We start from the raw sequence: 25512 nt of genomic DNA on the forward strand, positions 1-25512 counted from the left end.
GGATCTCAACGCATCGTGCTGATCAACAATTACGAGGGTGGTAAATTTCAGGACGACCGAGGTGGAATGGTCTGCCAATGACTAATATCAGATTTCAAAGAGCACACAATCTTGCAGAACCATGGGCACGCGAAACCGCACATTAGCTGTCCACGGGTCCTTTTTATGGTTCACAGAGGACAATCGGTACTTGGGGGAAGCCTAGGGGGGACAATCTCTCACCGCCAGGAGACTTGCTACCGGCTCCGTATGTACGTCAATCCACTTACTGTACGAAACATTTCATGGTCTCATGCTATGCGGAACATCAGGAACAGGACCGACATGCTAACGAAGTCCTCGTGCACAGCGCTTTTCCTGCAAGGCTACGAGGCTAAGCTCTAAGGCCCTTTAACTCCATGTACCGGCCAAGCTTGACTGCATGCAAGCCTGACCGCTCTGGGCCTACAATCTCGACGCAACTTAGGCTCGGGACTATGGATTTTGCTGCAGAGCCGAGGAAGGTGCATGAATCCACATCGCCAGGCACGGATCTCCAGTGGACGAGGGATTTCGGCGTTGATTTGACCACAGACTGCCAGACAGTCGACCCGAGAAGTCCTTGCCAATGATAGTGAAGGGTCGCTACTGGATAAGATGCAACCTCGTCTGCCAGTCCACGGACTTAAGGCCTGGACTGGTCATCCACGGGACCTATTCGCTTTTCGACTACTCGAAGTCGGCCACTGTTTTCAGTGCAAGTAAAGGTATAAATACTGGAACGCGATGTTATCACATCAGACAAGCACAGCAGCGGAAGCAAAGCCCGTCTCTCCAGAGTCACCTACGTCCAGTGAGCCAAGATGACAGCAACCACTCACCCCGAGTTCAACGCGGAGACCGAAGCATTGGACGTCGCAAAGGCATTCCCTGATGCGATCCGAGGCAAGACCATCCTTGTCACCGGGGTCAACCTCAAGGGAATTGGCTTTGCCACTGCACAGGCTTTTGCTTCCCAAGCGCCTGCAAGCTGCATCCTCGCCGGCCGCACCAAGACCAAGCTCCAGGAGTGTATCGAGGAGCTAAAGAAGGTGTACCCAAATGTCGACTATCGGCCACTGATCCTCGACCTCGGCAGCCAGAAGGCCGTCCGGAGTGCCGCGCAGGAGGTCCTCTCCTGGAACGACGTCCCCCGCATCCATATCTTGGTCAACAATGCTGGACTGGCCACTATCCCTGAGCGCACCCTCACCGAAGACGGGATCGAGATGACCTTTGCGACAAACCACATCGGTCACTTTCTCTTCACATGCCTCATCATGCCCAAACTCATCGAAGCTGCAAAGGCCAACCCGAAAGGCGCAACGCGAATCGTCAACGTCAGTTCCCGCGCGGCCGAGGGAGGCGGGATCCGTTGGAGCGATGTCAACTTCAACAAGAAGTCAAGGGAGTTGCCTGAAGTTGAACAGCCAAATTACAAACTGCTCGAGATGTGGGGTATCCACAATGGGGCAGATCTGTCGTACATTCCTTTGGAGGCCTACACCCAGAGCAAGGCTGCGGGTATCTTGTTCGGTATTGGACTTACCAAGATGTTGTATGAGAAGTACGGGATCTTGAGTCTTGCGATTCACCCTGGTATCATTAATACGGAACTCGCGAGATATTCGACCAAGGAGCAGATGGATGCCATCAAGGCCAGAGAGCGGAGCGGGCTGATCAAGTACAAGACCCTGGGTCAAGGGGCGGCAACGTCACTGGTTGCAGCTCTAGATCCCAAGCTCGGATTCAGCGAAACGCACGATGGCAAGGAGGGATACGGGGCTTACCTGGTGGACTGTCAGATTTCGCAGAATGCGCATCCCCGTGCAAAGTCGAGTGAGGAGGCTGAGAAGTTGTGGAAGCTGTCGGAAGATCTTGTCGGAGAGAAGTTTTCTTGGTGAGCGGCAACAAGGTCCTGAGGACCATTCCATTATAGACATTGGGGCACAACGGAGATGCACTAATGTCAACGCATTAACGTACCTGCACCTTCGATGGTTGATGGTGTTATACGATTCAACTCCTGCTTCGACGCCTCCTGCTTCGACTCACCCTCTGCAAACCCTGTCCACACCAGGGCAGTCATCACCTAATAGCGAGCCAACCCTTCCCTTTATAAGGCATATAATCCAGATCATCACAATCGCTCCCAAGAACCTGAGGACACCTTTCGTGGTTCGTAGTGGGCAGCAGCTAGTCTGACCAATGCAGCCTAGATCTGGTGGTAGAATTGGCTTGTCTTAACACTCATCTGTCTTCCAGTGTCTACCTGTTCTCTTCCTTGCAGTCAATAGAAATGGTAGAGAGCCAGGTGTGACTTGTCACAAGAGACCACAAAACGTTCCGACACGCCTTGTGCATTGAGGAGGGCGTTTCCTCTCTCTGAGAGCTTTTGCTCTTGGAACTGCTGCTCTCTTTGTTGACTGGGGCAGACCTATCTGTATGGTGTGAGTAGTGAAGACTGTGCGGCAAGGCGATTTTCACCTTTGATCTTGGAAGTGGAAGGACCGAGATGCAGGATGAGATGAAAGTGAATGTAAGATCGACTGCCTCCGCCAAGGCACCGGACTCAGCGCTTTGGTGTCACAGTATTTTCTCCGTGCATGACACGCTCTTTCCGATAATTGTTCCGGCCACTTTCACCTTAGACTTGCTCGTCGGCCTCAGTCAATGCGGCGAGCACTTTTATCGAGGTCACAATCATATGTCTCAATCTTAATCTCGGCGAGAGGGGCCTATTGTCTGCATTCTTCATCCAGAAGCACTAGCTGCTCATCGTACCTACCAAGACGCCCAACTCGGCTCTTCTGTCACTCAAGCGTCAACCGTCGCATACAGAGGATTCGCGCCAAAGATGTGCTAGCGCGTTCTGTCTCTACCCCATGGTGCAGCTCGACCAAAGCGAAGAGCAAGATGTCGGGAGTCGAAGAGCAAATACCAGGAGGCGTCAGGGTTGCGGTCGAGGGCTGTGTGAGTTAAGATCCTTCTGAAGTCTCTGAATCGTTGCTGATCTCCCGTTCAAGGGTCATGGGACACTCCATGCAATCTATGCCTCAGTTGAGCAGGCTTGTAAGGTCAAAGGTTGGGACGGTGTTGATCTGCTCATCATTGGTGGCGATTTCCAGGTCAGGTTCCCGGTCTTCAACGCCCGACAAGCTAATGGTTTCCAGGCAGTGAGGAACCAATATGATCTCAACGTCACCGCGATGCCTCATAAATACCGACGCATGGCCGACTTTCACGAGTACTACAGCGGCAGAAGGACTGCTCCTTACCTGACCATTTTCATCGGCGGCAACCATGAAGCAAGCAATCATCTTTTTGAACTCTACTACGGCGGATGGGTCGCACCCAATATCTATTACCTAGGAGCGGCCAATGTTCTCCAATTCGGACCTCTCAGGATTGCCGGGTTGTCAGGAATCTGGAAAGGATACGACTACCGGAAACCCCACTTCGAGCGACTCCCCTACAACCAAGAAGAAATCACCAGCATTTTCCATGTCAGAGAGTTGGATATCAGGAAGCTATTGTCGCTACGCTCGCAGGTTGATATCGGCTTGTCTCATGACTGGCCGCAGGGGGTCGAATATCATGGGGATTACAAGTGGCTGTTTGACAAGAAGCCGGATTTTGGGACCGATTCGTATGCTGGAAAACTGGGCAGCGTAGCTGCAAGACAGTGTTTGGACCGTTTGAAGCCCCCTTACTGGTTCTCTGCGCATCTGCACACAAAGTTCGCGGCTATTTTCAAACACAACCAGGAACAGTCCGCTATGGAGGGAACTCAGGGACCAAACCAAGGCAGCGGCAGACGGGCTGAAAATTCTCCGCCCAAGCAGACAAGCGAGTCCAGCCAACGCAGCCGTGTCGCCGCCCCAGCGAAAGGTCGTCGTCTCGCCTCGGCCTGGCAACAGTTCCATGTTGGCGCTCAACAGGCAGACGCGGAAGAACGAGACAAGATCCTGAAAGACAGAGAGGATCAGCGGCTAGAAGAGGAGAGAGTCGGCAAGTCGCCCCGACCAGAATACTCATTCAATGAAACATTCAATCAGGTCGTGCAGGGAGAAGGCCTGACTCGTACAATCGTCTCGACAGCTCAGAGCCGACTTCACAACTCCGACGAGTATCAGCCTATTCCACAGCTCGATGGCTGTTCCTATTCAAGACCGAGCAAGCGACAACGTGTCGAAGACGAGCAGCAAGCAACTGCAAGTGATCTGAACCACAAGGTTGCTGAACAGACGGCATCTCGGGAGCAGATGGACAGAAGCAGTAGTAGTCTGCTTTTACCGCCGCAATCCGCGGTTGCAAATCCCGATGCTATTGACATCGAGATGAGTGACGACGAGGATACTACGGCAGTAGGCAGCGACACGACCTCCCAAGCCAAATCTATCCCGGTTGGTAACACTACCGTAAAAGCCAACCAAAGCAACGGCCAAAAGAAACCGGACGTCCCCAAAAGCCACTCGGAAGAAAGCGATGATGGAGGCGTCACGCTCAACCCACAAGCCGCTTCATTTGCACCCGTGCCTGGCCTTACTATTTTGCGGCCAGAGCAAGCCGGTACGGATTCGGTGAAGCCGGCCGACCCAGCTTTGGAAGAGTTTGTTGAAGAGTCTCAACCGCAAGATTCTTCTCGGACTGTCGCTAGCGAAAATCCAACCCAGTCGGATCAAGATCACACTGCTAATACTACTAGTCAAGTGTCCGAAGAAATGAGAGCCCAACTCGCGGCGCTATCTAGCAATTTCACAGCCAAAGAACCCACCGAAACCTCCCCGCCGCTTCCGTTCCCCGAGGAAATCACAAACAAGACAACTCACTTCCTTGCCCTAGGCAAGTGTGAGTTGTACCAGGAATTTCTGCAACTTCTCGAAATCGGCTCCCTGACATCTCCGTGCGAAACTATCACTCGTCCCCTCAAACTCTCCTACGACCCAGAATGGCTGGCGATCCAACGAGTGTTTGCACCTGAACTGCAACTCGGCGGTGCGCCGACTGATAGAGTCAGTCCTCACCGTGGCGAGACCTATGACCGGGCGCGAATCGAAGTGGAACAACAATGGATTCTCGAGCACGTCGTCAGACCCGGCAAGCTGCAGGTTCCTGAGAACTTCACGGTAACAGCGCCGGTGTATGATCCTAGCCTGCAAGTCAAATCAGACGAGATGCCTCGCGAGGTGACGAATCCGCAGACCAGTGCATACTGCGAGTTGATCGGGATTGAGAATAAATTCGACAGCAGCGAGCAGGAGCGAGACTTTAGGATGCAGCAGGGCCCGCGACCCGAGAGTGAAGGATACCGCGAGTACCACAATAGACCCCGTCATCAGGGACGCGGAGGGAGTCGTGGTGGCCGCGGCGACGGACGGGGACGGGGGCGCGGAGGTGGCAGAGGAAGAGGCCGAGGCCGTGGAGGCGGACGAGGGAGCGGTCATTGATGCATGCATGGTCCTTGAACCGTCGTTCTGCGAAATTGCAGATGTGCGTCCGTTGGGCCCATTTGACATAGCCATGAGATGGTGTGCGCGCTGGTCGCACAACCTGTATGCATACAGCGTACGTGTACAACACGCACCATTGATACCCCTGAGCTTGCAGAAGGGAATAGCAAGATACGGAGAACAATAGCGTCACCATTGATACCCCTGAGCTTGCAATGGAGGGAATGCACGACATAGAAACAACTGAGTCCGTAAAGAAGGCATCTTTACTTCAAAAAAGGATGTGTCTGACACCCCGTAGAGCAGGCTGGCCCGAGCATACTGGCACGACTGGTGGCAACCACCGACGAGGATAAGACCAGCCGCAAGTTCACTTTCACTTCCACAGCCTAAGCCACAGCGACAGCCGCAGGCGACTTATCCGCCCTATCCAACCTGTCCAGCCTCTGCAGGAACTGCTTCTTCCACTTCTCAAACTCGCGTATGCGCTCATCGCCCAAAAAGTCCACCCCGAGATGCATCATGGTATGCAGACCCGGGAGAAGCACGCCCTCGGGATCTTCCGCCACCTCGTCGTCTAGTTCTGTACTATTCCGCCTCCGCCGCCTCCTCCCTGAAATGATCAGGTCGTCATCGTCGCCATCGACGTCGTCATCTTCGTGGATTTCCTCTTCCTGTCCAAATCCGTCATCATCCTCGTCCTCTTCTCCCTCCTCGGCTCCGTCGCCGCCAGCATCCGGATCAAACTCAAACACCCGCTCCGGCACGCTGCCAAACCACTCCTGCCCCCTCGCATACCCGCGCTGATTAATCCTACGGATCCAGCCCTCCACGCCCTTCACGCCGGGCGTATACGCCAGCACCTCCACGGCCCGAGCACACGTGGCCTTGTACACCGCGGTCGTCATCTTCGAGGCCCTCTGCATGCGCGTCAAGGTCATTAGGTACAGCGCGATGAGCAGGCCCGTGATCTTTTCTTCTAAATCGTGTTCCTTCTCTCCCAATGCGTCATGCGCCGCATCTCCCCACAGCCCGTCCAGCTTCAACACGACACACACGCCCGTGTAGACGTGCGGAGCGAGCAAAGGGGTCGCGAACGTCCGGCACAGTCGGCGGATGAGTGGCATCACGTAGCGCGGTGCGTCTTCTGCTGCGTCCCTGTGTGCGAGGCCATTGACTTTGCCGAGGAATGTAGAGCTAGATCTAGAGCCGGGTTTAGATTTAGATTTCGAAAGCGTGGTCGAAGGCGTCTTCGTAGGCGTCGTTGTTGCGAGGGTTCGACCCCCTCTGGTCTCCGAATCTATACCTGTTCCATCCACGCCGGCGCCCGTTTTGATTGACCCGTCTGCCGTCCGCTTCTTCCGGCCGCCGGTGCCTGGGGTGGTTTGCTGTGTCGATGTCTCATCAAGCACACCGCCAAAATACGCCACCAATTTCCTATACGTCGCCGGTTTGCAGGGCGCGCCGCCCGTCTTGGGCGCCGGGAGCCTCAATTTGGCCCGGAGTCGCGTACATGCTATTTCGCAGCACGCGTGTGCGCGGGCGATCTCTTCCTCCGGTTTCAGGTGGGCCGCTCGTTGGCGGGACTGCGCGAGAAGGGACTCGGAAAGCTGGATCAGGCGCGCGGGGAGTGTGGAGGGGGTATAGCTCGGGAGGAGGGAAACGAGGGTGAGGTTGAGAGAAGTGGTTGGCATGGCATGGATAGATAATGGATTTGTGTCGAATCGGTGGAGTGTAGATGTAGAAGGGGGAGGCAAGGGAGCAAGTATGGTCTGGTCCGATTAGAACACGGACGGTTGCGAGTACGGGATACTCTGTACGGAGTACATTTCACAGATTGAAGTCGGTGGCACTCTTGAGGTGCGAAGCGAGGCTGAATCCGTTGTGGGCGCGGGCGCGTCGACGCGTAAAGTGGACAGCGCTGCCGGGATATAACCTCCGCAGTAGCGGGAGAGGCTGCAAATTACGGTCGACCACGAAGGTCAAAGCAAGTATTCTCGATCGCAACTCGACAAGTTGCCATACTCCGATACTCACCGACGCCTCGCATCATCTTCTAAGCATCCTTGAGTAGACCGAAAGTGCGTTGCGTCCGAGTTCTATGTATTGCGCCTAGCGTTCAGAGCTACGACCCAGCATCAACCTGGGATAAGCCTTCTCGCAATACAGCCAATACAATGCGTCAATGTATACATTACGTCGATGACATCTCGCCGCTTGCGGCAGATTGGACAGTATGGTGCCAGAATCGAGCAGGGCGGGCGTACTGAAAGACGGCAGGGTCAGTACCCGAGTATTGTTGCCATCTTAGATCGGAATCTGAGTCAGGGCAACACGAAGCTCAGAGTATTCCCCCTCTGGGTCGGTGGACAGCGGCAGCGCCAGAAACTTTTCTTGGTACTGCGCACTCTTCCACCAGCTTTTAAGCTCCCTCTGACTCGAGCAGAACAGCAGGAAGTGGCGCACCATGGAATAGCTTGCGCACTAAAAGCGCCCTACAAAGACAGTTCCGCTGGTACATAGTATGCGCGAAGGAGCCTTGTGTTTGTACGCACTCCCTATTGACCTTCGTCGTTGTACACCAGTTCTCCTACTCGAAGCGAGTCATCAATCCTTTTCTTTTGCTCCCAGAACCGGACCTCGGAGCCGTGCGTCCCAGTCCGCACATTGTCAGGGTCCATCAAGGACAATCCCTGATCCCACAGGATACGACGTGGGAGGAACAATCAATAGAGCAGAGGCCGTGACCGACGTGCCAAGCACGTTCAAATACAGTTGACCCAGCCTCCCGGCTTCAAGAAAGCGGCCAATGTGATGGAAGGAATGAGCCCATTCTCCGCATTTAACCCGTCCTCAAGGTCTCCGCGGTCACTGAAAGATTGACCGCCACCAATTGGCCAACGGCGCAGATTGCGTTCGGAAGAAAAGACAGCTAGGTATGTGGTGCCGGATTCGACTTCATGCCATATCCGTCGATAAATCCCCGCCGGCCGAGACAGAACACCGCCCTAGGTGAAGAATGCGCTGCTCGAGCGTGAACAACAGAGGTGTTGTCGCGGCGTGGAGTGTTGAGAGAAGAAAATCAGCGCTGTGCTGGCACTCTGGCGAAGACACTGTCGATTGACGATTCGACCGTGTGTATTAGGTTTCGAGGTCCATGCCCGCGAACGGGAATTTCCTCCTTCTCCCATACGCCTTGTTGCATGTTTCGCCGAAGATGCTGTGGGAGCTTTTTGATGATTCAGTAAAGATGATGATAAATATACTATGAACATGACGTGACAAAAGTCACAACCGATGGGGTATCAGATAGCCGCCCTTTATAAACACGAATAGGAACAAGTGATGACATAAACTGGTTGTTTAGGGTCGAAGTCGGTCGCAACAAGTACCAGAATTTTGAAGGGAAAACGTTCGTCACAGTTGGCATAATGTCTTTGGACCTCATGATCACATCCGGTGCATGTCGATATATTGTGCTGGTGGAGGCGAAAGCATCATTCCGGGCCGAGAGAAACACCTGTAAAATGAAGACAGAGACATCAGAGTTCAGATTTTAGCGGCATTGGCGACGGTGATATGGTCTCGGGCGCCCTCGCGATGCAACACGGTTCGAGCATGGCCGTTGCCGTAATAGTAGCCGTTCGAGGGATATGCCGGGTCGTCTCTTGAAAGAATGCCGGGACCGATGATCTTGTCCTCGTCGATACCCAGGAGTTTGGAACAGGCATTGCCGAGCAAGCCGGCTGCCTCGTGCGTGAGCTCCCATCTGGTGCTCTCGAAAGACTCTTTCAAGATCATCAGAAGGCCCAAGCATCGGTTCTTTCCCTTGACGTTCTCAAGATCGTCTGGAGCCCGTACCCCTGCGACTCGGTCGAGATACTGCCGCATGTCTTGCTCTTTCTTCTCCCAAGTTGCGAATTCCGCTTCCGAGGGAGGAGGCTTGATAGGGCCTTCGAGCGCGAAACCGTAGCACCAAACAACGAGAGCTGATATGTAGAGCACCCACGGCCTGTTGAGGAGGAAGTCGTCTCGAGCAATGTACTGGTTATGCTCGAATGCCTGTGGCAGGATAGGGCTGGCGTGACCATACAGGCGACCACTGATTCCATCCAGACCATCTCCGTCGGGAGGAATAAGTACTTGGACGATGAATTTGAGCGCATAAAATGCCGCATCCCGTGCAGAAGCCTTGGTAGCCCAACGCTCGATCTTTTCGCGGACTACGCTATAGTCCTTTGGCGTTATCGAGCGTCCGAGCAAACGATTGGCGCCTGCGAAGACTTGACAGTCGACAACGTCCACATGAGCAGCGATATGAGCGAGATGGTGCAGAACAGTCCTTGACTCGAAGATGTTTTCGTCGTCCACTGGCCGCAGGACCGGATGCGGCGGCACAACAGGGGTCCGCAGTGGTGAAGAGGGGGCAGGGGTAGCTTCCGCCAGGGCCTCGTCGAAGTCTCGTTTCCAGTTGTCAAAGGCACGTAATAGAACACCTTTCCACTTGTCCGGACCTCCAAATGAATTTGCGGTACGAGGTCCAAGTGAAGAAATTTGTAGATCTCGCTGGCTCATATGCCACGAGACCGACAACAACCCTGCCATGAGGATGGTACGACCGAAAGAGTTCGTGCGCACTCTTTGTCCGTTCAGTGTCCGCTTGAGCCCTTCGAGGAACATAATTGGCTTGATGCCGTTTGTTTGCAGGGATGATTGAACCCGAGAAGCCTCTGAGGGAGACACAGCCGACCACAGACCTTCGTCACATGGTAGTGGTAATCGCATCTCATGCGCAACCATTTTGGCAGCGTGACCGAACATAGTCGCGTGGATAGAGTCCAGGACGAACGCTCCAAACGCGGCGCGACGGGTAGCCTCTGTGGTGATCCATCGATGCCACGACTCTTCTGACTTGGACGTTTCGGTGCCATTAAAAGGTGCCGAGATCCTTCCGTTATCCTGCTCTCCCCTCAGGCTGGGTGGTGAATCGGATGCGGAGCGCCCCAACAAGGAGCTGCCACGGCGCATAAGCGTCAGAGTAGAGTCATGATGGATGTGCGCTCGTTCGTGCAGGGCGCGAGTTGCATACATCTTTTCATAAACCTCGATGAGTAGGAGTGTCTGAAAAACCCATAACTTTGCCGGAGGTCTGAAATCCACATCCCGCACGATCTCCCATCGAAGGTGCCATACTACGAAATTGGCGAACTCGGCGGCAGAGTCGGTCAAATTCGTGCCGTACGCCTTGTCCAATGTAGCGGCTCCGATTGCGATGACCATGAGTAGGAGTAGGTTTGGAGTTCGATCCGCGGAAAAGGTGGGCTTGTGCAAGATCGGCAGTTGTGCATGCTGATGGTACCAGTATGATCCGATATAGGTGTGCATCATCCGAAGACTCAGTATGTGGCCATCACTGTCCATGTCGCCTTCGAAAACGGAGTCCTTCCGCTTCTTTACTGCGTCATGCGGGCGCTCCAAGAACTGACTCTGCATCAGGTCAATCAGCTCGTGACGTTTGGCTTCGGACATTATGTACTGGCTTGTGGCTGTCGAATCGAGAATGCTTGTCACACTCATTGGGTGTTGCATGCCACCTGTCGAGTAGTTATTACTGGATGACGAGGGGCTCTGGTCGAAGTACGGGCCTTGGATTGGCTGCTGCTGGTCATGACCGCTGAACCCAGGAATGTAGTTCGGCGGCGAGAAGTCGTTCGAACCAGAATGAGCGTCATTGAAAAGCCATTGAGTAAAGTCGTCGGCCACTGCAAATGGTGTCTGAGTATATGGAACTTCTTCGCCACCAAAGACCGGAAAGCCAAAACCACCGTTGATGTCCACGCTTGCCATACTGGTGTTGACCATGCCGTATGGGTACTGATCACTTCTGGTCAGTCCGTGGGAGACGGCGGCTGCGAAGGCAGCGTCCGCGGTGCGAGATACACCGGCCGGGGGATAGCCTGTAGAGACGTATGGCGGGCCAGAGGCCATGTCGATGACCTGCATGTAGCCATTCATTCCGTTCCTGTCCATAGCATGGTCGGAGTTGGACCTGACTGGTTGAACTGGGGGTGCCGATGACCCCGAATACTGGCGAACGGGAGACGGCGGAACGTTCTGGCCCGAGCTCCTGTCGAGTGCTTGCATTGAGGCATATGCTGGCTGCTCCCTGTGATAGTCTGCGCTGTTGAAGCTTTGCCGTCGAACTCCAGAAGACCAGCCGGTCTGCTCATGCTTTTGAGGCGGGCTCATAGGGTTACTGCCAAGGCTGTTTGTACGATGTAATTGGGGCTCCGGCCTCGCGACGACGGCCTGCGGTGTCGGTGGATGATATCGTGGCTCATTCGCCACTGGGGACGGAGGAACCGTGTTGCCAGCCATGTGTGTTTGCTGCCCGTAGTGGTCTGTGTCGGGGGTTTGGTGCGCACTCACAGACTGGCTCTCCCGACGGATGGGCGCATTGGGTGCAGACATAGGGTAGGACTGTGGTTGACCGAGTCCGTTCTGAGATGGCGTTGGGGGGACTGACTGATCGTTAGATGTGGATTGTGCAAAGGCATCTCGTTTAGCAAGCTGCGAACCGTGGGTCGTATGCCGTTCCCGGTGCCGGATGCAGAGATCCTGTCGTACGAAGTACCTGGTACAGTCAGGATAGTCGCAGCGGTAGATGGTCTTCGGTGTATCTTTGCACACAATTAGAACGGTTCTAGCCAAGGTAGTAAAGTACACTTACGGTTCAGCTGATGTCTGTATAGGTGTTCGGCACGAGAGTAGCTTTTGCCGCAACCCTCGTGCTTACACTCAAACTTCTTGTCGGGGTTGGGCTTGACGACTCTCCTCCGCTTCTTCGGTGGCTGTCCCGAACCCCCTTCATTGCCTGCTTGCTCAGGCTTCGCATCGTCCGACGAACCATGCTGGGTGAGCGTTTCCTGGTCTGGTCTGTCAACGGGGTCATTTTCCGCCATTGGAACGAAAGCTTGTCGCCTGCCCGAAGACTGATGACGATCCGGTCGGAGGCTTAGCAACAAAAATCACGGCGCGCTCAACATGATCAGCGACCAAGTATCCGCACAAGATTTCCGCTGTGATTCACAGTCAATGTTCACTGGAATTCAGCCTCGTCTCCAGGCTGACCAGATATCGGTTACAGTGATGTAGGCTCAGAAGCCAACACACGACAAGAAGTTTGTCATAAGCGGCTGAGCTGAGCACTGTGTATTTCTTCCTGATGCGGGGTGTTGTACGCTGCTGACCCTATGTGGCTGGAACTTGATTTCCTGGCCCACGTTGCGATTCTTGGGGGTTGCTAGACTCTGTAGAAGGCTTCTACGCGCCTGTTGATGGTTATCGCGTGGTGGAGGGAGGGTGCGAAATCGGTGTGCGGCGCAGATGGAATGAGCGGCGTCTCTTTGGATGCAGGTACCGGTTGCGCAGAATGAAGTAGTTCAGGTGACCTCGGGGTCTAGCGCTCGTGGAAAATGAGCGAAGGGCTTATTGCTTCTGCTGCTCCTCATGGCCTGTGTGGCGAAGGACGGTCGAAGACGCGAGGACGAGGCCCGGTTCGATGCTTGGAAGCCAGAGAGAAAAGGGTCTCTTAGTCGGCCGGATCTGCGTTGCTTCTGTAGGAGGCTGTACTGGGGCGATTGTTGGGGTCTAGGTTGCAATTATGCTTGTCTCTGGCTCGTGTTCCGTCAACAGTCGCATAGTTCGGTATTCGCGCTAGATGTGAACAGGCAATGGCAGGTCTCGTCTTGCAGAGCGGAGTGCAGACCAGTCACAGGCACGAGCACGGGGGATGAGCTTGGGGTGATGCAGCGACGCGGGATGTGTGGATGGTGATGCGTGGAGAAGAGAAAGCACGGACGACAAGTCTGTCAGTGTCGCAAAGTAAAGAGGGGAAATTGAGTCGTGCAAGCGGGCTGACGATAGAAGAGGCCGTCTGGTTGGATGCGACACACCACCAGGCATCGACACTGCACTGGCACGACTGGTTCCGAAGGGGGGGGAGGGGGGTGTGTGATGTGGGTTTTGACTCGAATCTCTGGCACGAACTCGGGGCGGGTCGTCAAGGCAAGCGGCCTGCGGGCCCCAGATATCGTGGCATTTGACTGGGGTCGGTTGGCCCAAGTCAAAACGGCACATCGACGAGGTTATCAGCCTGATTACCTACGCTCCGAGCACGCGGGAGCGCATAAAACCCGCCTGCACAAGCCTTGTAGTTGCATGGCATCGCATCGTCCACTCGACTCGAGTCCCCAGGCCAGCAGGCATGTGCGCAGCAGACAATATGACTGCGAAGCAAGCACGCGAGACCTCGGCGGAAGAGACACAAGCATGAAAGGCCGCCGCCCGGGCACAATCATCCCCCCAGCCACGCTTGCCTGCGAGGCGCGCTGTGCGCGATGTCAAGCTTACCGGCAATGGCGGGGTTGTACAGTAAGGCGCGCAGCCAGGCCGGATAAGAAGTGCCATCACCACTAGCAGCAATGTGACTATCATCGCAATAATGCTCTTCTCTTTTATCATTTGGCTGACGTGCTTTCCATCAATCGAATCGCTAACGTAAGATCCAGGTGAAACATGGCAGTGCCTTTCTTCATGCCCACCTCGCGTCCCGCAGAAAGTTCCCGTTCGGCGCGCACTGTCTAGCTACCGAGACGCTTGCCCATTCGAGTTGCAGGTCGTCATCTTCGACAGCAATTGATCACCTGTCCCCGAATCTTGTCGCACTCTGCGAAGCGAGAGGCTGCCTGATGCCTGACTTCCCCACGCTTGCGGTCTTCCTTGACCCTTGCAGCAGCACCTCGAGGCTGGACGATTATCCGAGTCCGTGTCGAAGAACCAACCACCTGGGCTCTCTTGACAACGTACATACACTGTTCTCCGCACTCCTTTGGCGCCTGAACCTCTCATCAGGACGCCCGGCCCGAAATCACATCATCCCGCATGCCTTTGTTACCCATCACGATCTCGTGTGATCTTCAGCTTGTCCGCATTCAACCGGAGACGATGTATGGCGGACACGATCATTACGGATTACTGCCCCAGCTTTCAGATCAGATATAGATACAAGGCCTTGCGCGTTCGTCAAGCTTAAAATCAGACCCAGCAAGCACGAGGCTTCGCTTATCCACGGAGAACTTGATCCTCCTAGCGATCCTTTTCTTGGGACCAGTTGAGAATACTAATCGTACCATCCAATGTCCATTGTACGGAATGCGGCTTCACGGCATATCGTAACTCAGGCGCGTCCGTTGCGAGACCTTCTGCCATTTATCAGTCTGGAAGCATGTCTTTGCCCGGGCATCTCTCAGCCGAATAGCGCTGTTTCCGTCGTAGACCGCCGACATCCGAAGGTTTGTTTTCGAGCTCACACGATGGACCCCTGAGTGACCACCTCCACCGTTGAGTATCCAGGCACGCCACGGTAACGTACTCGAACAAGCCACCTCTGAGCCCTAGTCCTCTATCCTGGGAGCCCCTGAGTCGTGGCAAGCAAGACTGCTGCGTCATGGTGCAAAAGAAAGAAACCAGAAAGACATGCAAGATGCAACGTTGGACCAGAAGAAAGGACCTGGCAGGGACCCAGCAATAACCGGCATGTGACTGTCTCCCTTGGTCGCCTCTTGGGGCCAGACTCTTCTCGGAAGACCCGCCTGACAACGCTTTATAGGCTTCCTCAGAGCTTTGAAGCCTTTCTCAGTTGGCCATGCCCCTCTTTCATCTGGCGAGAGATGCGTTTGCCATCCAATCATGAGGGTAAAGAAAAGTCGAGCTAATGCACCTCTCCTCCACCGACTCACAGCTCATGAAGCTGTTGATTTCTAGCGGATCTCCAGCTGCAGTGGTTGACTCTGTGCTCGCACACCGCAGTCCAAATACGATTCTCAACGAATCTATCGTGCGTTCATTGATATTGCGGGATCGAGATCGCACAAATCAGGTAACCTAGACTCGGGCCCTCACTTGAATCGTGGCCAGGAAAACGGACAAATTTTAGTCCGTTCCCCGACTTGCTGATCGACCGAAACGCCGGCGACCGAGGCCACAGCAGACTGCTGCAGCACAAAGACAGGAGGCCGTGTAAGTCTCCACCAAGCACGATATTTATTAAAGGAGTCCTGCATGTCAAGACGCTCAAGATGATGGGCTTGGGTCTCTGAAGTCTCTGAAACGGAGCCATTTCTGAGTGTCCAAACACAGCGTAACATGTCTGGAGTAACCAGCCCGATCAGCCCGACGGCGAAGCCGAAGTCCAAGACATACGAAGGATCATGTCACTGCGGGAAAGTCAAGTACGGTCGACAGTGTGAGCAGTGTGCTCAATGAGGTTGCTTACCCGCACCAGATTTTCCATGAAGCTCTCTCCTCCCGTCGAGGACGGTTTGGTGACCAGCTGTAACTGTGAGCTCAGTTCCTACTTTCTTTCTCGTGCTAGTTTTGCGAACGATTGACTGACGGCTGTGCAGGCTCTATCTGTTCCACTAATGGGTATCTTATGGTCTATCCCTTGGAATCCAACATCACATGGCATAGTGGCTTCGACTCAATGACAACCTACACATTCGGCAAGGAAAAGATCGCGCACTCTTTCTGCTCGACCTGCGGGACGAGCATTGGCGGGAAAAGCACCGATGCATCCTTCTTCGCCGATAATCGAGCTGTGAATGTAAGTTAACGGGCCCACACCCTTCTGAAGTTTGCAAATCCTTGCGTTTATAGACCCCCGTTCGTACCACCCGAGGAAGGAAACATGCCTTCGTCAGCATTCTCTCCCTCTATCCTTCATTGTGTTTGAAACTCGTCCATTTTTCTGGCGTATCTCAATCCTGGATTTCCTAGCGGTTGTCATATCGAAGCTTATGTTGATGGATACAGGTGCGCACTCTAAAGGGTATCGATGTCGACTCTCTACGACTGAGGAAAGTAGACGGCCGCGGCTCGGGGATCAAGCTCCCCTCCGAAGCACCGCGGCGGATGTCACAATCCCATTGAAAACCTTTAGCAGGTCCAGGCAGAACGTCTTAAGCTTGATCAAGCGGAGTAGGCGTGGCTTGAGAGGCGACTTGTCCAGCAGCAATCGCATTCGGGTATATGTATAGGTGCGCGTGTAGCAGATGTCAGGGGCACAACTACAAAGCCGATGAACTTGGAAACTCCTCTCGGTGCCAAACACGGGAGCTGAGACGCTAGAGCAGTTGATAGACCGTCTTTTGAACGCCTCTTTCTTGCAATCCCCTTGTAGGCCCTTGAGAGGGTTGTGTTTTCAGCATACATGTAGTCAAACGCCTTGCAAAGCCCAACGCCACCGCACCTGCATGCCATAGCTGATGACATGACAGCAATATAAACCTCTGCACGAGGGAGCCCCCGGACGCCTTTTCGGAACGGTCTTTCTGGCATATCCCACAATCCCACCCCAGAGCGACGCAGACTGATCTTCGTGTGGAGTGACAATCTTCCAGGTCGCACAGTGCAGTAATCCCATTCCAACCATTTTATACGACAAATCTTGCACGCCACGCAGAAAGTAACCCATCCCCTCACGTCGAGGTAGGCAACATGTACATCACCGTACCCAGGGCCGTGAGCCCGACCCCGGCCCACCACCAACGATCCGCATTGTAAAACTCACTGACGGGAGTTTGAATAACGCCATCCTTCCCCCCACCCATCAACACGTGCTGTGGCTCGCCATCTCCTCTCTTGGCCTTCGCCTTTGCCGTAGGCTGCGACACCACACTCGTCGGGTTTAAGGTCTGTGTCGGCAGCATCTGTGGCGGGTTATATACCAAGTACATGGGCTGCAGGGGCGCGCCGTCGAACTTGAACAGGTTCAGGCGCGGGACGTTGTGGAACGGATCCGTCAGCACTTGGTAGGACTTGAACAGTTCGGGCTGTTCGTAGCGGATGAAGATGGCGTCGTCGTAGGAGCAGGGCGCACTGGTGAGCTGGCGGCCGTCGACGCCGAAGGGCGTGAGGGTGATGGACCCGTCGGCCGCGATCGTGTACGTGCCGTGCTGCCATTGCATGATGGTGGAGGGACATTGGGGGGTCGTTGCTGGGGCGCGCCTTTGTGTTAGTATACGTATACTAGTTAACCGTAGTGTATGCCTATCATTTCCTTCCGGGAGAGGAACGGGCACAATGGGAGGAGTGACTGTAGGGTAGCTGGAGCGTTGACAAAACATACGATTTGGAATAGCTCGATAGTATGCTTCTTCGTAGAATCCATCTGCTGTGAACGAGTATGAAATGCCCGCGAGGTCGGGCTCGATCAACTTGTCGGCCACGGGGTCGTAAAAGCCCTATTTCACTCATATATTGCGTTAGCATTCGATGCCTCCCACTTATGTGCCATGCATTTCTGGCTGGGGTGGACTGACTGGTCCGGTGAGGACTTTCTTCGACTTCGTCGTCCAGGTGCCTACAAGGGCGGCGTCATATTGGGCTCTCGCGAAGCCGAGCAGCCCGAGGGACAGCGCAAGAACGTGGGATATTGAGTGCATCATCGCTGCATGGCTTTGCTGTATGGGAGATCTGTATCCGTGTGGAAGTACGGGGTTTGGGTTTCGGTCTGGGTAACGGCGTGTCGCGCGGGAAGGAAAGTTTCCGGTGACACGGAGTAACGTGCACAGTACAGAGGGGAGAACAAAGAAAGAATGGAGGGAATATCTCGTATGATCTACTGCTTGTCGTTTGGATTTGTGAGCTGGAATCTCACCCTGAGGCGGCCTCAGGAATGTCGAGGCCGGCAGGCTGAGGCGCATGTGCAGGGGTCTTTCGACGTGCGCAGTCTGGCTTGTTTGAGGCTGGTGGGGGGTGTTTGATTCGCTGGACATGGCCCTGAAGATCGTGTCCGCCCACCATTCGGAGCGAGCAGCGGATTGCTTCAAAAATAGTTCCGTTGCCCGGCTGCTGACTATCACGACCACGGCTTGCAGCTGAACACAAGCTTATAGCAGACAATCCCGGGGCATGCTCTAGAGACCGCGTCGCTAGAGTTACGAATCAGGTTCTCGAATGTCATGACATGTGAAGAGTGCCGCGTTGGCCATCTTCCTCGATGAGGTCGCGGCTCTGTGTCCAAGCTCTGCGGACAGTGTCAACCATGGCTCTGAAAGAGCAGAAGAGCGCGCTGAGGAAACGTATTGCGGAAAAGCTAAAGGAACTTGACTTGGAGGAAATCGAAAGACAGTGTAGGCGACCTCATGTTTGCCTCGAACTCTTGCTGATGACGCCAAGCGGCAATCGTGACCAAGAAGGTGCTGCAAAAGAGAGTCTATCAAGAAGCAAAGTCCATTGCCATCTTCTTATCAATGCCTGGCAGGGAAGTCTCGACGCGTGAGATTGTGCTTCATGCGCTGGGCGAAGGCAAGTCGGTCTTTGTGCCCTATCTTCATTCAGGCCAAGAACCGAAATCAAAGATTATGGACATGTTGCAATTGCAGGACACGGACGATTTTCATTCTTTGAAGCCGGACGCTTGGGGAATTCCCTCCCTTTCGGAAGAGTCAGTCCGCAGAAGGAGGAATGCTCTTGGTGGAATCGGTCTCTTCAATGATTCGGTTGACAACCAGCAAGCATCTCCGAGTTTGAACCTCATATTCATGCCAGCAGTAGCTTTTGATCAAGCTCGCCGCCGACTCGGCCATGGCAAAGGCTTCTATGACCGCTACCTCTCCAGATATAAGTTCGCTCTTGACACCGGATCGACCATACGTCCAATGCCGGCGCTTGGTAAGGTGTCCAATCCCGTCTGGCCTGGACTTGGCACTAAGTCGTCTCTTCTAGTGGGCATTGCTTTGCGCCAGCAGGTTTTGGCACCCGAAGAATCTCTTCCTGCCGATGAGAATGATTGGCCGGTTGACCAATTTGTGGTGGCCGATGCTGAATGATGGCTGAGCAAAGCTTGTCCTCTGCCAGTTTCTGTTTCTGCTGTCCGGCTCGGGCGCAGACAACGACCTAGTGACAAGAAGACCTAGGCTACAGGAGACTTGCGCGCGTGGAGTGCCGGAAGATAACGAGACCACGGTGTCTCTCTAATCAAGAGACTGGATCAACGAAACATTATCACCCTTGAGTAAAATCTGGCCTGAAACTTTATTAGTTCAGCGTTCTTATAGCGCCAGGGACAAGTCCTACCAAGCTGCCTTCTCTTTTGTGGAGCATCTTTTGTGGCTAATTGCACCTCGACCGCGTCGTCAATCACCAGGTTCATGAATTCGTCGAAACCCTGCCAAAATATTAGCATATTCGACGACACTAGGGCATCGAGCAGTCACGTACCCTGATCTTTCCTTCGATGCGCGTGAGCAAGTTCTCGTAGAGCCATATTGAGACTGTTGAGCGCTTCTGCAGTAGACTGAAAATGAAATGAATGGGCGCAAGCAGAGTCTTGCGACCACCTCCACCTCCACGGCCGGTCATCGTGCGCGGATACTACTTCTGCAGCTGGATAATACCCAAGAAGCGTGTTGCTCAGTGTCACGGTGATGGGAGCCTGGTGTTTGTGTATTGTCGTCACTTCCAGTGGTTAAGGAAAGACAATTTCCGCGCTGTGGAAAATGCGGAGGAAAGCAAGGCTGAAGTGGGCGGTTGGCAAGGCTGAGAGGTGCATGAAAACTGACTTGAGGTCATATCACAAAACAATCACTTTCACTCCATTTCGCTCACGGTTTCTTGATTCTCCCACTAATCTGCGCCTGCCTGCATCTTCTCTCCAATCCGTCACTCCTTTCTTGAACAGCCCTTCTTTCTCTGCGCGCAGAGGTCAGCGACCAATATTTTACTGCTGCTGCACGGCCAGTTGTCTACTGCTGCCCCTCATTCTGACCTCACCCTCCATCTGCGGCGATGGCAAGCGGTACAAATTCGCCGGCAGGCTTTGCCCCGGTCCTCTCAGCCTTGAAGACCATGCAAAGCAATGCCGCCAGAGATGACAAATCTGGCGCGCATGAATTCCTTGAAAAGTTTCAGAAATCAGTGCGTCAGAGTCCATAGAACCGTGTGCATGTAAACTGATCTTGCGATAGTCGGAAGCGTGGAACACCACACATGCTATTCTTCAGGATTCATCGGCCCCGTTAGAAGCAAGACTGTTTGCTGCGACCACTCTGAAGGGAAAAGTGCGACCATCACTCCCGCTGCGAGATCCAGGACTAATTTTGTTTCAGATTACCTACGACCTGCATCAACTCCCACCCGAAGCTCTTACACCTCTCCGAGATTCCCTCCTCAGTTTGCTTCAACTATATACGCCGGGACCCCGACCGATACGAACACAGCTATGTGTATGCCTGGCGCACCTTGCGATCCAATTGACGTCGTGGAAAGATGTCTTGCGGACAGTAGGATCGGCTGTTGGCAACAGTAGCGATGGCGGAGATTGTCTACTCGACTTCCTGCGAATCCTGCCAGAAGAGGCTACAGAAGGCCGCAAGATCAACCTTTCAGTATGTTCGACCACACAACATTCTATGCTCGACTTTGCAGCAACTCAGTCCTGGCGGCCGATCACAGTCTAATCCAGCATTTTTGCAATTTTAGGAAGAGGAACTCGCCGATAGGACCAAGGAACTCCTGGAGGATAATTCCACTCAGGTTCTGAACCTTTTGGTCTCTTACGCTCAGTCATCAAGTAAGTCCTGTGATGTTTCGGTGATCGAAAGCGCTGACAGACCTTCTCTAGCCCAGGCAGCCCATAACCCACGACTCTACGAATGTATCGCATCATGGCTTAGGGAAATTCCAACTTTGGACGTTCTTAACTCACCTCTGTTGAATGAAATCATGGATGCTCTGCAAGACAGCGATTCCTTCGAAGCGGCAGTGGATTGCCTAAGCACCATGTTCAGAGATACCAGGGACATCGACGAGTCACAGAGTGCCATCAGAATTCTTTACCCCAGAGTGGTCAAATTAAGACCTATGATTGCCGAAGCCGCCAAAACCGAAGACAACGATCTCATGAAAGGCATCACGAGACTCTTTGCCGAAGCTGGTGAGGCGTGGGTTATCCTCATCGCACGCATGCCGCGCGACTTCCGAGAACTAGTCGAGTGCATCCTTGAATGCTGCATGCGGGACAAAGACAGAGATGCTATCGCCGTCACATTCATGTTCTGGTACGAACTCAAGCAGATTCTGACGCTTGAAAAATACATGCCAGCCAGGACTGCCCTTGCAGATCTCTTCTCCAAACTCGTCGACGTCATGATCAAGCATCTTGAATTCCCTACGCCAGAGAACGGCGATGAGAAAGATCTGTTCGATGGTGATCGGGAAGCAGAGGACAAATTCCGCAGTTTCAGGCACAGTATGGGCGATGTTTTGAAGGACTGCTGTGAAGTTATTGGTGTAACCCAATGCTTAACCAAAGCCTTCGCCCAGATCCAGTCCTGGGGTCAAACTTACGGTCCGCAAGTCTCGGGCACCACTGTGCCGCACTGGCAAGAGCTTGAAGCGCCTCTGTTCAGTCTGAGGGCCATGGGTCGTATGGTCAGTCCAGAAGAGAGCACTGTGCTTCCACAATTCATCCCTCTCCTCACTTCCGTGCCGGATCACGAAAAACTCAAGTTCCAAGCAATCATGGCACTAGCTCGTTATACTGAGTGGACAGCTCAACACCCTGAAACACTCGAGGCACAGCTCAACTATGTCATCTCGGGCTTCGCTCACCCGTCGCAAGAAGTTGTACAGGCATCAGCATTGGCTTTCAAGTTCCTAGGCACCGACTGCCAGAAACTACTGGGTGACCACATCTCACAACTCCATCATTTCTACGAGAGTGTCCTTGACAAGCTCAAACCAGCGAGTCAAGAAGAGGTCACGGAGGGAGTCGCCGCGGTGGTTGCTGTACAACCAGTCAACAAGATTTATGAGAGCATGAAGCTGTTCGTCGATCCTGTCATGCGGCGCGTGGTATCCCTGGCGTCACAAGCAACCGATGAAAATGCCGAGAAGAGCGTGGCAGACTATCTCCAGCTCGTCAACATCTTTTTTGAATGGGTTCAACCCTACGTCTCCCCTTCTGAGGAGAACCCTGCGGTGAAATATTGCCAAGAAGTTCTTCCGGCTCTCTCACAGATCGCAAAGCACTTCACTCGTTCAATGCCAATACTGGAGAGAGTCTGCAAGTGCTGGCGGACCATGGTTGTCTCATACCGAACTGCCACGGCACCTCTCCTCCCCACTCTTGCAACCAGTATTGCTGAGGGCTTCGCAGCCTCGCGGCAGGGCTGCTTTTTGTGGGCTACGGACGCCGTCATTCGAGAGTTCTCCTATGGTGCCGAATTCGTCGATGAGGCCACAAGCGACAATGTCTATCAGTTCTTTGCTCAGCAGGCGACTGTCTTCTTCAGGATTCTGTCAGAATTGCAACCTGTCGAGCTCCCTGATGTGATTGAGGACTTCTTCCGGCTAGCTTCCGATGCAGTGCGATTTTACCCAAAGAAGACAATCACATCCAGTCTCGCCTTGCCGATGGTGCAAGCTTCATTAACAGCTCTAACATTGACATTGCTGGAGCCGGTACAAGCGACGTTGCATTTCCTGAGAGACTTCCTGGATTTTGGGTTTGAGAGACCACCAGTGTCCAGTTTCAGTGGGCCAGACGGAGAACCTGCCCCTGAAAATTCTCTCGAAGTTCGAGCCGCGGTAAGACAGGTTATCAATTCAGTGGGTCAGGAGCTGGTGCACCGAGTCTTGACGGGCATGATGTTCAGCTTTCCGGAGGACTGCTTTCCAGACGCCTCTGGCATCCTACTCTCTCTCTTCAACCTAACACCGCAAGCCGCTGCTCAATGGGTGCAGGGCACACTGCAAGCACTGCCAGCTGGAACGCTCAAGCCAGCAGAAGCAACCAAGCTGATGCGGAGCATCGGCGACAAACTTCAGCAAAACGAGCCACGTAAGGTACGGGTGCTGCTGCAGGATTTTACGAACTCGTACCGAAGGCGGAATGTGGCGCCTCGCGAAGGGCTAGGGAGGTTGGAAGCAGCAAGATTCAAGTTCAGCGGATAAAACCTGGTTGGCGGTATCATCCCTGTTCGCGAATAGCGACTGCATTTCCCAAGAGTGCCGGCTCCGACAGGATACTTGTGACCAATTTGGTAGCAAAGCAAAGGCAGTTGATCGACATGGTTAAGCATTTGCAGCATCCTGTATCAGACGCATTGAAAGCATCTCAGGTCACTTTGGGACACTTAAATACTCATCTGCGCCTGGGACTACTTCATCAGCTGCCTGATACGACGGAATGGGGTGCTCACAACATTGCCAACATCAGACTTCTCTATCGTACCAACCCCACCTAGAAAGCATATACCCCTCTCATTTTCGCAGCTTTTCCAGCATCAGTGCCAGATTCCCAGCATTAGAACCGTCTACTATCATCACAGCACGACTCCCGAGGAAGATGAGCTATAGGCACACCCCTGGTGATCATGTTGAGGTGTACCGATCGCATATGAGACAGGTCAACGCTGTCAGACAGCCTTGGACTGATGGCATGCTTTGCGACCAGAGGGCGGCAAGCCTCGAGGACTCTGTTCACGAGCGGTGAGATGCTCCAGGACCCATTCCCCGCGCGAGGGCAGAGATTGCGACTTAGCACGAGATGGAGCTGGGCACAGCATCAAACGAGCCCCGTAAAGTCGAATCATGGACTCCCTGGTTGAAGGCTAGTTATGTCAACGAGATAGCCACGAACTGGTGGATGTATGAGGCGTAAACTGCGCAAGGAGCCGTCACAGCCACACCAGATTCTAGATACCTGTGACACGATCTTCAACCTTGATCCACATGCTCCTTTACTTGTTTCGGCTCGCATGCAATACCGTGGCCTGTCGTAGTCGTACCGGCGCGGAGTCGTACCGGCGCGGACGAGACATTCCATATTGATCGTCGTTGAATCGAGATCTACCTAGTCTTCCAGCACCATCACCCATACAGTGTACAAATACCCCTTTGAAGCCCTGATATTCCTCTTCAAGAAAGAGCCATCCAGCGATCCACTATCAATCTTTGTCGAGATTTAAAGACTCAGGTAGAGGTTTGACACCAGCGTCCAGTTCGGCGCATCTTCACCTTCGAGATGAGTACTTCTGTGTTCAGAAAAGTCGATGGATTTGTCCCGCCGGAGTCCTAGATCCAGGCGCCAATTGAACGCCTCGACCAACGCTTCAACCATGCCGGCGAGTACGGCGTGTGTGACGGGGTCTGGGTGGTTAGGGGCTGAAACGCGACAGCGGCGCCACGAGGATCCGTTGTGGAAGAAGAATAACTACTGGCATTCGTAGCCCGTTTGGATCAGATCATCGGAACAGATAACCGCGCCGAGACGATAAAGGGGAACAGAGCGACGTATCGTGCATCCGAAAAAGAGGCGTTGACGGAGCTGCCCTGATGCCCGTGCCTTGCTGCTGTATGCCTTGGATCCTTTGCTCCATCGCGTTCGAGCTCAGCCACGGTGTTGCGAGGTGCTGGGCGGGAATGCTATTGAAACAGCCATAGAACACGGGCGCAGCAGTCTCCATGGGTGAGGGCAGAGCTGCAGACATCTGATAAGAGGTGCGTCTTTTGGGCGGAGATGCGCTCACTATAAGAATGCATGGAGCCATGTGTGCTTGTTAACTGTCAATGGGAAAGTTTGTGAAGGTGGACTTGTCTCCTTGTCATCAAGTAAGGGCGAGGTCTTCCCGTACGCATCGATTTGACTTTGGCGGTCTCACAAGCAACGAGGTTCGCTAGGAAGCATGTTTGCATCTTGGCTCACTATACTGTTGGAACTCACCTTGCTCAACGAGAGGAGGCAGTAGCTGGCAGGGAGCACTCCGTTTCCATCTCCGCGGGCAAAGACTGTAAGTAGTAGACTCCCGCCTCGTCGATCAATTATGAGCTGTCTCGTGCTGAGAGCGATAACTAAATGAGCGTCGTTCGGAAACCCGTCTGGGCCGTCTCAATGGCATGCCTCGAACCGTTGAGGACCTCGAGTACTAGGAGTACCACGAAACTCGCACCAAGTAGACCGTACTGCTCCGGA

General features: G+C 53.8%; 9 protein-coding genes across 9 annotated transcripts; 5 read left to right on the forward strand and 4 right to left on the reverse strand.

The window, feature by feature from the left end:
- Positions 1-842: 842 nt before the first annotated feature.
- Positions 843-1922, forward strand: A1O7_08284 (uncharacterized protein; the record flags this gene model as incomplete). Its single annotated transcript, XM_007762277.1, has 1 exon — positions 843-1922. One exon carries the CDS (start codon positions 843-845, stop codon positions 1920-1922), a length of 1080 nt encoding a protein of 359 aa, XP_007760467.1.
- Positions 1923-2934: 1012 nt separating this feature from the next.
- On the forward strand, positions 2935-5468 carry A1O7_08285 (uncharacterized protein; the record flags this gene model as incomplete). The annotated part of the gene is made up of 2 exons (XM_007762278.1): positions 2935-2991; positions 3045-5468. 2 exons carry the CDS (start codon positions 2935-2937, stop codon positions 5466-5468), a joined length of 2481 nt encoding a protein of 826 aa, XP_007760468.1.
- A 392-nt stretch (positions 5469-5860) lies between these two features.
- Positions 5861-7165, reverse strand: A1O7_08286 (uncharacterized protein; the record flags this gene model as incomplete). Its single annotated transcript, XM_007762279.1, has 1 exon — positions 5861-7165. The coding sequence occupies one exon, from the start codon at positions 7163-7165 to the stop codon at positions 5861-5863; it is 1305 nt and encodes a 434-aa protein (XP_007760469.1).
- Positions 7166-9020: 1855 nt separating this feature from the next.
- Positions 9021-12433, reverse strand: A1O7_08287 (uncharacterized protein; the record flags this gene model as incomplete). Its single annotated transcript, XM_007762280.1, has 2 exons — positions 9021-12151; positions 12202-12433. The coding sequence occupies 2 exons, from the start codon at positions 12431-12433 to the stop codon at positions 9021-9023; spliced, it is 3363 nt and encodes a 1120-aa protein (XP_007760470.1).
- A 3390-nt stretch (positions 12434-15823) lies between these two features.
- A1O7_08288 (uncharacterized protein) lies at positions 15824-16146 on the forward strand (the record flags this gene model as incomplete). Its single annotated transcript, XM_007762281.1, has 2 exons — positions 15824-15872; positions 15938-16146. The coding sequence occupies 2 exons, from the start codon at positions 15824-15826 to the stop codon at positions 16144-16146; spliced, it is 258 nt and encodes an 85-aa protein (XP_007760471.1).
- Positions 16147-17011: 865 nt separating this feature from the next.
- On the reverse strand, positions 17012-17980 carry A1O7_08289 (uncharacterized protein; the record flags this gene model as incomplete). Its single annotated transcript, XM_007762282.1, has 3 exons — positions 17012-17529; positions 17662-17776; positions 17855-17980. 3 exons carry the CDS (start codon positions 17978-17980, stop codon positions 17012-17014), a joined length of 759 nt encoding a protein of 252 aa, XP_007760472.1.
- Positions 17981-18579: 599 nt separating this feature from the next.
- Positions 18580-19366, forward strand: A1O7_08290 (uncharacterized protein; the record flags this gene model as incomplete). The annotated part of the gene is made up of 3 exons (XM_007762283.1): positions 18580-18667; positions 18714-19208; positions 19263-19366. 3 exons carry the CDS (start codon positions 18580-18582, stop codon positions 19364-19366), a joined length of 687 nt encoding a protein of 228 aa, XP_007760473.1.
- Positions 19367-19510: 144 nt separating this feature from the next.
- Positions 19511-19898, reverse strand: A1O7_08291 (small nuclear ribonucleoprotein E; the record flags this gene model as incomplete). Its single annotated transcript, XM_007762284.1, has 3 exons — positions 19511-19563; positions 19614-19704; positions 19758-19898. 3 exons carry the CDS (start codon positions 19896-19898, stop codon positions 19511-19513), a joined length of 285 nt encoding a protein of 94 aa, XP_007760474.1.
- A 426-nt stretch (positions 19899-20324) lies between these two features.
- A1O7_08292 (uncharacterized protein) lies at positions 20325-23492 on the forward strand (the record flags this gene model as incomplete). Its single annotated transcript, XM_007762285.1, has 5 exons — positions 20325-20453; positions 20504-20596; positions 20645-20923; positions 21018-21108; positions 21160-23492. The coding sequence occupies 5 exons, from the start codon at positions 20325-20327 to the stop codon at positions 23490-23492; spliced, it is 2925 nt and encodes a 974-aa protein (XP_007760475.1).
- Between the last annotated feature and the right edge of the window lie 2020 nt (positions 23493-25512).

The sequence above is a fragment of the Cladophialophora yegresii genome (genome assembly GCF_000585515.1).
Source record: "Cladophialophora yegresii CBS 114405 chromosome Unknown aczIN-supercont1.6, whole genome shotgun sequence".
In the NCBI taxonomy this organism is placed as follows: Eukaryota; Fungi; Ascomycota; class Eurotiomycetes; order Chaetothyriales; family Herpotrichiellaceae; genus Cladophialophora; species Cladophialophora yegresii.